At 47.1% G+C, this 12,203-nt stretch overlaps 1 protein-coding gene and 1 non-coding gene across 2 annotated transcripts in view; one reads left to right on the top strand and one right to left on the bottom strand.

The window, feature by feature from the left end:
• Positions 1-6,115, bottom strand: part of SACM1L (SAC1 like phosphatidylinositide phosphatase) — a 59,456-nt gene extending 53,341 nt beyond the window's left edge. Inside the window, exon 1 of the mRNA XM_041762644.1 lies at positions 5,967-6,115. Coding sequence (XP_041618578.1) covers positions 5,967-5,998 — 32 coding nt within the window. The 5' untranslated portion in view covers positions 5,999-6,115. The remainder of the gene's footprint in view (positions 1-5,966) is intronic.
• A 240-nt stretch (positions 6,116-6,355) lies between these two features.
• On the top strand, positions 6,356-6,428 carry TRNAR-ACG. The gene has a single exon. It is a non-coding gene; the product is annotated as a tRNA-Arg (tRNA).
• The last annotated feature ends 5,775 nt before the right edge of the window (positions 6,429-12,203 follow it).

Here is a 12,203-nt window from a genome sequence, read left to right as displayed (position 1 = left end):
AGAAAAAAAAAGAATTATCTTCTGATCCAGCAATTCTACCCTGGGGTATATGGTTAAAAGAATGGAAAGCGAGGTCTCAAAGAGATATTTATACACCCATGCTCACAGTAGTATCATTCTCAAGAGCCAAAAAGGTGGAAGCAACCTAAGCACCCACTGACGGATGAACAAACAAACAAAATGCAATATATACATAAAATGGAGTATTGTTCGGCCTTAAAAAGGAAATTCTGACACATACTATAACATAGATGGACTCTACACTATGCTAAGTGGATCGCAAAGGCACAAATACTGGATAATTCCACTTCTATGATGTACTTAGAGAGTCATCAAATTCACGGAGATAGAAAGTAGAACATTGGCTGCCAGGGACTAGGCGGAGGAGGAAGGGAGAGTAGTTTAATGAGTACAGAGTTTCAGGTTTGCAAGATGAAAAGAATTTTGGAGATGGATGACAGTAATGGTGGCACAACAATGTGAATTGCACTGGACACTTACAAATGGTTAAGATGATAAATCTTATGTATATTTTAGCACAATTTAAAACAGTATTACCATGTGCACAGAAGCATGTCAACGGTCATGGCACAAAACTAGCAAAAAAAAAAATCCTCGAAAATCGTACAGAAAGAATTAAATCAAAGTTTTAATAATCAACCATAACCTATCTCTGGTTCAAGACATACAGAAATAACACTTTCCTAGACCCGGCTAGCAAAAAATAAAAACTCAGACAGTCAAGAAGGGTCCTCTGAGCCCACTATACCTATACCCAGAAGGTGCTACCACCAGCCCTCATCCATCCACCCTCTGGGTCCCAGGGGTTTCCTCCTCACTGAGCCACTGCTAGGGTATCTTTCCTACAGCCCAGGTTCATCCCAGACCACCCAAGGGCCCAACACAATACCAAACAGTTGATACTTCCAGGAAGCTAATGCACTCTAATTCCATCTTCCTCAAAACCCTGAGGTCCCAACTACTTCCTATTCTCTGCATATCCTAAAACCATCATCTCCAAAAACCAGATTCCTTCACAGGACCAAATCTAACTGCTACCTAACCTGAGGCTCTAATCCACAGTAAACTCGTCTAGGGCCCCCAAGCCTTCCAAACAATGCCACTCTACCACACCAGTGTCCCTTGGTCCCCAATCAGCTTCAGGGTGCAGAAGAACCACCAGGACAGCTAGTTAAACATGAGGATTCCCAGGCCCCAACTTGATTTTTCACTAGGCCTCATGTGAAGCTCTGGAATATGCATTTAAAACAAGCGCAGTATGTGATCTGATGCAGCCCAGCCTGCAGCCTAGTGCAGACCCTCCAGCCTAAGCTACCAAGCCAATGAATATGTTGGAAATAAACTCTGCAGATCTGTGCCCAAATTTATAACCTTCCCTTCCCTCCATCCTTCCTTGCAAAGTGATGTGTGAATAAGCTGACTGTTGCTTGTACTGGACAGACCACATATGTCTTCACCACTGTGTAACTCAGTTTACGTCTGGTCAGGGTTGCATTGTAGCTGCCCCACTGACCTCACAGCTATGGCCGTCTTTGACCAAGAAAGGTGACTTCCTAACTGAAGAAATAAGGTTTCTTCAGAGGCAAGCTGCAGCCTTATACACTTTCTAAAGAATTTCCACCTTTACACCTGTTTCAGCTAACCTTTTAAAGAGGGGAAGGCGAGGGTCCTTTAAATGTTTCCAATAATGGATTTCTATTGCAATTGTTTCATAATTTCAAATTTATCATTGTCTGACTTTATCCATGCCTACATAGGTAACTTAAAAAGAAAAAAGGAGGGATCCCTGGGTGGCTCAGCAGTTAAACGGCTGCCTTTGGCTCAGGGCATGATCCCAGAATCAAGTCCCACATCGGGCTCCTTGTAGGAAGCCTGCTTCTCCCTCTGCCTCTGTCTTTGCCTCTCTCTGTGTGTCTCATGAATAAATAAATAAAATCTAAAAAAGAAAAAAAGGAAAAAGGAGTCACATAGATTATTCAGAACTGCCTGGATGTCTTAAAAGAATTTTAAATTCTAAACATATTGATATTGTTTTCTATATTAAAAATCCATATGGACATGTTAGCTATTTTCAAATATAAGTGACTCACTTCTATCCCAGGCACATCCAAAGACTAAGGTGAAAACAATCTGATAAGAAGAAAAGGTAATTTGAATAATGCAGTGTAATGGAAAGATCTCTGGACTCTGGGCCTGCTGTGTTCCAAGGCCAATTCTTCCATGGCTTGGCTGTGTGACCTGACTGTGGGGCCAAGGGCAATTATTCCCCTCTTCAACAATGATGGAGAACATACATCAACCTATGACTTCACAGAAGCATTAGAAAGACAATCAAATATGACTTAATGACTTAAGCTGCTGCTACTTCAAAATAATACGTTCCAAATTACTCCAAAAAATTGTGTTCGTTTTGAAATGCTGGCTGTGGTATCTCTCCACTGGAAAGTTCATTTACTTAGGTGATTCACTGAGGATCTCTCTGCACAAGGCTTTATGCTAGGTACTGAGGACTAGAGAAAAAATTAACGTTAAGGTGTTTTGAATATGATCTACAATCTAGTGGGACGGACAAAGCATATGCACTACAATGATTTCATCATTTCTAAGTGGCAAAATGAGTAATTCAAACAGTGCTACGGAAAGGGACCTGGGTGGCTCAGTTGGCTAAACACCTTTTTTTTTTTTTTTTAAACTGAGCCATCCAGGCCTCCCAAAAGTCTGACTCTTGATCTCAGCTCAATCTTGAGTTCAGGATTGTGATTTCAAGCCCCACACTGGGCTCCACGCAGAGCCCACTTAAAAAAAAAGGAGGGGGCCACCTGGGTAGCACAGTCAGTTAAGCATCTTGAGGCTTGGTTTTGGCTCAGGTTGTGATCTCAGGGTCAGGAGACTGAGCCCCACATCAGGCTCTACACTCAGCACAGAGTCTGCTGAAGTTTTTCTCTCCCCAGCTCTTACCCCCCTCCCCTGCACACTTGTGTGTGTGCACACGTATGTGCACACACACATGCACACCCACTCTAATAAATCAATCTTAAAAAAAAAAAAAAGGGCAAACGGTTCTGTGGATTGATCGTTCAACTTTCAGTCTTCCTGTCGCTGAAAAATGGTACACTGCATAGCAATCCTAATAGACAGACGGTGCAAACCAGATGGACATCTGGTGTCCAGTCCCTGTGACAGCAGAGTGTTATAGGGGCTCAGTGAAGGGAAAGATGTGGGGAAAAGGCTTCTCAGTGAAAATGAGTCTCTGTAAATTACACTGGGTATCTCATCTACACTCTCTTTCAATCGTTATAATAATCATATGAAGTAGGACCATTCTCTTTTCACAGATGAAAAACCGATTCAGAGATTAAGTAACATGGCCATGATGCAAAGCAAATGACGAGGACAGAATTCGAATCGAAGTCTCTTCTGACTAAAAAAGTCTGCATCTCTCAGCTCTACCATGGGTCCATGATTGTGATCAGCGTGTAAAGAGGGAAAGAAGAAAGCATTTTGATAGAAGGACCAAAATAAAATAAGCGGGAGGCTAAAACAGGGTGGCCAAGACTGGTGGAAGGGAGAAAGAATGCACTCAGCAGTTAGGGAAAAGGTTAAGGGTTAGCTTAGAAAGAGGCTGGAATCCAGATGACTAAGAAATGTAGGTTCAATCACTCAGCAAGATGGAGCTGGAGATTTTAAGTAGGAGAGCAGCTGATAAAATCAGGGCATCAAAGAGGAAGGTGAACTTCATACAGGACAGAGACGGCCTGCACTTTGGTGTCATAATGTAGAACAAATTATTATTTAACATCCGGAGCACTTCAATGTTGTGACACTCAGTAGTAGCAGTAGTTTTGTAATAAATGATCAAACTATCTCTTGTATGGATCTTTCTTAAAACACTTCTAGGAACGTTTTTAAAAATGGATCCTACTAATTCTTACATGGGTCAGAAACTACTGCCAACTCCAAATGCATCTAAAAAAGAACACTGCTAGAGTCAGAGGCTGCATTTAAAAACCTTGAACAGCATGCCTCAGAGCAGGAAGGGCCAGAAGGAAGGATTACGAACAGAGATTCCAACTCACAAATTTCTTGGTAAGAAAAGCAAAATTACAGAAAAGTAGGATCTTCACATTTACAGAGGCACTCAAAACTTTTCTGGGGAGGTGGGTAATAAAGTTAAGGACTGATAAATTAGAGAATGACTTTCACATAACCCCACACTTACTTTTTCACTCATAGTTTCCATTTCTACAAAAATCAATAGAAAAGCATCATCCCCACATGATGAGTTTTGTGTCTCCTTGGCAATATATAAGCAATCGTGAGAATTCAAAAGTCCTCCATCCCTTTTAATCTGTGCCACAGGAAAATTCAACTGCATTTCATAACCTAACACTGAGGTGCATAAAGCCAAGGCTCCATATTGCTTAAACACATTTGAGACCTGGTGTGGGATCATATTAAGCCCTTCGCTATCAGATAGTCAACAATAACCTAATTAGCCAGCACAGCACACGTGACACCGGCCCAGCCAGTACCCTAGTCAAAGACATTTTTGCTGGATTCATTCACCAGCAAGGTGATCACCTTGCAGAGGGGAACTGGGAGAGAATCAGGAAACCTGGCAAGGAAAACAGGCAAGGAAGTGTGCAGCTGGGACTTTCAAAGAGAATTACGGAACACAAAAGCGGCAAAGGAGTGGGCTGAGGGAAAAGTAAAAGTCTTTTCTGCAAAATATCGCACGCCAAGTAGATGACCTCACTGCCAATTCTGCGCCTCAACTTCAAATTGAACCTTCCAGAGAGTTAAGTGAGTCTGAGGTTCCAGAGAGCATAGGAAGTGCCCAGACGACATGGTGATGTCCTCCATAGCCCTACAAAGAGAAATATGATACCTCCGCCTCTAGGTCCTGAGGCATTTTAGCTCATTTAGGGATGGGTAAGTTTCCTCCAAATGACATTTTGCTTCTGAGGCCAAGGGCATTCTCAGAATGGGGCAGCTGGATTTTTCAGTCTGGAGGGAAAATATTAAACACAAAGCACAACAACGTTAATTCGGAGACAGGAAAACCAAGGGGCTGATGGTAATGCTAACAGAACACGCACCTTTCACGGATTCAGAACAAGCCCAAAGAACCTACAGATGCTAACTTTACCACTCTTTAACAACCAGAGCCTATCGCCCAAAGCCTCGGGAACTTGGCTTTAGGGAGAAGTCAAGCTGCAGTGGCCAAAGTTCCAGAGAACGGCCTCTGGCTGTCAAGAGGACCCTCAACCTGCTTTGGGCTTGCGCTGTGTAATATTTAAAAACCACATAAATCCTTCAGGACCTCAAGAGTATACTGACTGTTCTTTTTTTTTTTTTTTTTTTCTTTTTCTTTCTTTCTGTTTTCCTGCATCCTACAGGCTGGCCAGGCAGGGCTCTGGTGCCCAGGGAAGGTGTGTCGATTTGTGCGTGGCCTCGAACGTGCGGTGTGCGATGGGTCCATTGAAACAAGAAAACACAAACAAGCCAACTTCTCCTTTCCCCTGCTAAGCAAATAAAGATGAATTTAGCCGCCGCCTCTCAAAGAAACCAACCAACAAACCAAGTGGGGCGGGGCGGGGAGGGGCGGGGCGGGGCGGGGAGGGGAGCGCGCCCCCAGCCCGCCGCAGCGCACGCCGCCCCGGCTCTCTGGGGGCCGCTCCGCAGCTTCGCGCTCCCGCGGCGGGCGCCGAGGCCGAGCAGGGCGAGGGGAGGCCTCCCAGGCCCGGGGCCACTCCGCAGGGCCTCGGCGCCGCCGCAGCCTACCAGCTCCGGGAGCGCAGGGCGGGGACCTCGCGCCGGGCCCGCAGCCCCGGGACTCCGGAGCCCGCCCCCCGCCCGAGGCCGGCGGCCCGCACCTGCCGCCCCGCCCGCCCCGCCCGCCGCCGCCCCCTCCGCTCAACGGCCTCCCGCCCGCGGGGACTCACAGCTTCAGCCGCTCGTAGGTCGTCGCCGCCATCGTGCACCACCAGCTCCTTCTTCCTCTTTCCGGCCGCCGCGCTCGACCGATCGCCCCGCTCGGCGGCCGCAGCGCCCTGCTCGCCCCACCTCCCCCCTCGCCCCGCCCCCGTCGGCCCCCCGAGCGGACGGGAGGCGGCCGCGGCCAAACTTAGTGCCCGCGCGGAGAGCGCGCCAAGCAGCCGCGCGACGCGCGGATTGGAGCGCGCGGAAGAGCGCCGTGACGTAGCGGCCGCGGATTGGCGGAGCGCCTTGGGGCCGCTGTGCGCGGGCGGCGCCGCCGGCCGTGGCGCAGCGGGGAGCGTCTGGGAGCCGCGTCACGGGTGATGTATGTCGCAGCCAGAGCCGGGCCAGCACGGGGCCAGTGGCGCAATGGATAACGCGTCTGACTACGGATCAGAAGATTCTAGGTTCGACTCCTGGCTGGCTCGGGGTGTGCTTTTTGCCCCCGCTGGGCTTGATGTTACGGGGTCTCCCCGGGAAGGATTCTAACTAGAGTGTGAAGGGCTGGAAGTCTCGAATTTTACCGCCACTTTCCCCGAAATGTCATCTTCGGAGTTTCGGAGTCGTGCGAGGTGGTTTGTCGATTGCAGGAGCCTGGAGTCCCCGTAAGTGGGGTGCTTCCAGGAAGACACCCCTGAAAAGGGGGCCGGGGGTCCACCACCTGGTGACCCCGAGGCGCGGGCCCGGCAGAGCCGCTGGCCCCCTGCCCCGGGGGCTGAGAGTCCCGTAAAGACGGGAAGAGCGGCGCAGCACGTTTCCCGGCACGGCGTGCGCTGCAGGGGTGCGGGCCTCGCAGCCCGGTGCTCGGAGGGGGCTCGGCGTGCAAAGGCCCGCTGGTCCCCAGGCCCACCCAGGAAGCCTTAAAACGTGCATGTGTCTACAGTGCGGTCACTCCCAGGGGGTCTGGCATATTCGATTATGAATGGCTCAGAGACCCGAGAAGTCTCCAAAGCTCTGCGGAGAAAAGCGGACTGGAACCCACTTTGAAAGTTGGCCTGGCCCAGCCATGGGACATCGGACATCCATCAAGTCATCTCTCCAACAGGACTTTTTTTTTCTTCCTCCTGAGAAAATTATACACAATTTGTGAAATACAGAAAACTATTTGGGATAAAAATGTGAATTCCTATCCCAAGATCATTATTACTATTAATGATTCTTTTTTCCTTTTAGATATTTTTCCTTCCACGCTTTGTAATAGGAATATACCCGCTCACGGAATTTTCCGAATTTGGGGTTGTACTAGAAAGGTCTTTGTGTTCCCATATTGTCCCTTTCGCCCTCTCTCTGAGATTTAAGGACATTGAATAAATATACTTTGAAGCTACCCCAGCCAAGAACTAGATCATTTTTAGCATTACCTTCTTTGGGGGAATTTGGGTTGTTGTCAGCTTAACACTTTTAAAGATAATGCTGTGTTGAATTATTCCTGATGTGCCTTATAAATTTCTAGATGTGGAATGATCAAATGGACATTTTTGAGACTTGGAACATATTTTCAGGTGCCCTCCAGAAAACTAAAACCAACAATTCCATTAACAGCATCTGTTTTCTTCTTTTAAGATTTTATTTATTTATTCATGAGAGACAGAGAGAGGCAAAGACAGGCAGAGGGAGAAGCAGGCTCCATACAGGGAGCCTGACATGGGGCTCGATCTCGGGTCTCCAGGATCACGTCCTGGGCAGAAGTCAGCGCTAAACCACTGAGTCACCCGGGCTGCCCAACAACATCTGTTTTCTTGCTTGCTAACCAACACTGAGTATCATAGGTTACATTATGATTTCTTAGCAATTAAAAAAAAAAAAACAGAGAACTTTCTTTTACATATATGACTCAATGTATCTATAGTCTCTTGATATATGTATAATATTCAATTTTTCTTAGATTTATTAGAATACATAAAGGATATTAATTCTTTGGCTATCAAACAAATCACAGTCTTCTGGTGTATCATTTACCTTTTCCTTATGGTATTTTTGAACCTAAAGTAGTTTTCACTACTATATATTCAAATTTAGCAATATTTTACTTTATGTTTTTTCTATGGCATATGTGATCTTTTCACATTTTTGTGTGTTTGTATTTTTCCCATTTAGTCCATCTGTTGTTTATTTTTTGGTTCTCTCAGTGGAAAGATCAATTGAGTCTAACAGTCTGTCACTCTTATTGAGCAATTAAGAGCTCTAAACTCTGTGTTTGGACTCATCCAATCAATCCTACAACAATCCTATAAGGCAAGTTTAGTTAACCCCATTTTTACATCAGGAACTAAATTTGGGGGGATCCCTGGGTGGCGCAGTGGTTTGGCGCCTGCCTTTGGTCCAGGGCGCGATCCTGGAGACCTGGGATCGAATCCCACGTCGGGCTCCCGGTGCATGGAGCCTGCTTCTCCCTCTGCCTGTGTCTCTGCCTCTCTCTCTCTCTCTCTCTCTCTCTCTCTTTGACTATCATAAATAAATAAAAATTTAAAAAAAAAAGGAACTAAATTTGCTTAAGGTTATTGAGCAATTAGGCGGTGGAGCCTGGGTTAGAACCTGGGTATGGGGGCACCTGGGTGGCTCAATGGTTGAGCGTCTGTCTTTGGCTCAGGGCGTGATCCCTGTGTGTAGGGATCAAGTCCCACACCAGGCTCCCCATGGGGAACCTGCTTCTCCCTCTAACTATATTTCTGCCTCTCTCTGTCTCTCATGAATAAATAAATAAAATCTTAAAAAAAAAAAAAAAAAGAAGAAGAAGAAGAACTTGGGTCTGCGCTCTTGACCTCAAAGCCATCCTGGTCTTGAGCTTGCTGTGCACAAGAGGGTGGACCGCATGAGTGGACTCAGGGTCATTCCCTATCTGGGCATGAATGACAATCACGTGTGCACCTCAGCCTTCAATCAGAAGATCTTATCTTTAAATCCTGATGATCCTTCAGCTCATCAGCTGTGAGCTCTTGGACATTTCCTCCTCTTTAATAAAATGGGGATAGGAGTTGCAGCCTATCTCTTAAGGTTTTAAGAAAAGAATGCTTCCAGCTGAACAGCCACCGCCCTGCAGAGAGCTCCTCCCTGGACTCTAAACATATTCACCACAGAAAAAAGAGACACAGAGGTTGAACTTTCTTTGCCAGCTGTGTAATACAAGCCAAGGCTTTTATGAACACTCAATGAAAATGGAAACTAATCCAGGCAGAGACAGCCATTCTTCTGGGGTTTTAAAATGCCTAACAAACCAAAATCGGATCTAAGGAGAACAATGTTCAGGATAAGAAATCAGGCAAGGATAAGTGATATAAATTCACATCTTTAGCCAAGTTTTTCCTATAGTGAAATTATATTACCTATGTAAATACAAATATAATTTTTTACAAAATCTGCCAAGGGGCCTCCCACGGAAGCAATCCAAGCTGCAGATGAGGTTTGTTGGTACCATCTCTGCTGCTCGCTTTTAGGTCCATGCTCCTCTAGGGGAGTGTGGCTCCCAAATGTAGCTCTTACATACTTTGGATCCATTATGTCACATCTGCCTTCCTGCCGAGTCTCCAAATTGGGTGCATTTCCTCACTTCTCTATTACCAGTCTGCTGTAGGCCAGGTCCCACAGCCACCTGTCCTTGAAGGCTTGAATCAATTGTATATCAGGTGTATAACCGAGGGACGGGAGTACCTTAGGTAACCAGGGCTTCTCCCAAAAGTTCTACACCTCAGCAGTCACGCACCTGGAACCCGCTCCTGGACCAGAACACTGGCTTATTACCCCCACCCCAGAGTATGGCGTATTCTGGTTTGTTTTTACAGGTCCAGATCACTTTCATGTATGAAGCACTTCTGTTTTCTTCTTTTTTAGGTATTTATTTATCTATTCATGAGAGACAGAGAGAGAGAGAGGCAGAGACACAGGCAGAGGGAGAAGCAGGCTCCCTGCAGGGAGCGCAATGTGGGACTCGATCCTCAGTCTCCAGGATCACTCCCTGGGCCAAAGGCAGTGCTAAACCACTGAGCCATCCGGGCTGCTCAGGCCACCTCTGTTTTCAATCCAAGGAAAATGCAAGCCCCACCTTTAGCCATGCTTGAAGAAAATGCACCTAATGATCCCAGGATAGTCTCCCATTCCACCTACAAAGTTCGTTGGACTCTGTAGTAAACTGAGTAATACCCTCCCACCAAGATGTCCATGGCCTAATCCCCCAGAACCTATGAATAGCTATTTGTACAAAGTAGAAGAGATTTTGCAGCTATGATTAGTTAAGGGTCTCCAGATGAGATGGGGATTATCCTAGCCCACATGGGTGTGCCCAGTGTAATCTCACAGGTTCTCATAAGAAAGAAGCAGGAGGGGGAGAGAGGGGAAATGGGATAACAAACTTCAAAGACAGAGCCACAAGCAAAGGAGTGTGGGTGACATCTAGAAGCTGAAAAAAGGACAAGGGATAGATTCTCCCCTAGCATCTCCAGAAGGAACTTGGCTCTGCTGACACCTTGATTGGAGCCCTATGAGGCCTATTTCTCCAGAACTGTAGGATGAAGAATCTGTTAAGCCACTAATTTGGTTATTTGTCCCAGGAGCAATAAGAAACCAATAGAGATGCCAGCAGAGAGCAGCGACAGGCCCCTCTTCCCCCTCACAATGAGTGTTTCAGGCTAGGTGGCTCTCATGAAGGAAGGAGTCCACTGAAGGACACTATTGCCCCCAGCAGCCAGAGTGGTGGAACCACTCCCTCTGGGTGAGACTGCCTGGGATGGGAATCACAGGTTGGTTTACTGGGTACTGAATGTTCAGAGAGTTACTTCACCCTTCTGTGACTCAGTGGTCCAGAAAATAAAAGATTATTAAGAATATGATCCTTAGAATAGTACCTAGTACACGGTGAGCACACAATAAATGTCAGCTGTCACTGTTGTTACTGCTTTAACCATGGAACCTAAAACCAAGCCAGATTTCCACACTGCTTCAGCCCCAAATGGCCCAAAGGCCTGTGCCCGCTAGCATCCACTCCTGACTGTGCCATCTCCTCCCAGCTCCGGGGCCAAGGATCTCACATTGATAGCCTGAAACCGGCCGTGGTGGCAAGATTTACACCATAGAAAGCAGCCAAAAAAAAAAAAACAGCCAACAGCACAGCACAAATCAGGGCCTAACCCCCACCTCCCACCCTAAAGCTGGGGTACCAGCACACCTGGGTCCAGGCCACCTTTCCCCCTTTTTGCTTATAGCATCAGGGTCACAGGCAAATGGCAGCCCACATTTGTAAAACCCGTATACGTGCTCTCATCATGTAAAAAGAGGTTTTATTTTCCAATAAGACACCACTCCTGTCAATACCCTGGCTCTCAGCTTTCCCGCGTCCCTAGTACATCAGACCTGGCAGCCACAAGAGCTAACCCGAAGCCTGAACCAGCTCACGTACTGAGCGGTGAAAGGCAAGTCCCTGGACCACCGCACCCTTGCCCCCAGGAATTCCAAGCACACACTCAGCCCCTCCCTCTGCAAGGTGTGCCTTCCTGTGCGTGCTGGCCTCAAACCCAGAGGGCCACTCACCTCTGGGATTCTTTGATCGGAGCCTCACTAGAAAAAAAAACAACATACACAAAAGGAGACAAAGCGATCACCACTACAGCACCATGACCCTGTGTCTGAATATTTAGGACCCAGGTGAAGAAACTGCTGATTCTCGGAAGAGGATTCTCCAAGGGTCGTTCACATTCTTGCACATCGTGTGAGCTAGACTGCCTCAGTTCCAGACTGTCTCTTCTGGGATGCTGGCTGTAGTGAAGGGTGTTGGGTGGCAGACACAGGCAGACACAGTGTCTCTCTCTGGAGCAACACTCAGGCAGGCTTACCGGTCAGTGTAAAACTGAGGTTCCCTAAGCTCAGGTGTCTTGTAATGCAGCCCAGCTGCATGCGGGCCACCACCTGGCCCTCTTCTTGGGAGCCCTCGTGGGATGAAGGCTCAGGGATTCAGTCACTCATGGCTGGTGCTATATTTACCCTTCCTCTGTCTCTGACCTAAGAGTCTCATAACTTCCACCACGATCCATGAACCCACAGCATGTTACCCTATTAGCTGGGCAAGGGGGCTAAAATCTTGGACCTTTTGTAGTTTTGATGCCCATGTGTTCCCTTAAGGATCCAGAACTCTAAAAGGCGGCCAAATCCAGTTAGCAAAAAGCACTGTCTGCTTACTTCCACACACCCCAAAGAAAACCCAGTGAGCGTCATTG

This window comes from Vulpes lagopus, chromosome 7 (assembly GCF_018345385.1).
Source record: "Vulpes lagopus strain Blue_001 chromosome 7, ASM1834538v1, whole genome shotgun sequence".
Lineage (NCBI taxonomy): Eukaryota > Metazoa > Chordata > Mammalia > Carnivora > Canidae > Vulpes > Vulpes lagopus.
The sequence above is the reverse complement of the archived record's forward strand: the minus strand, read 5'-3'. Positions and strand labels throughout refer to the sequence as shown.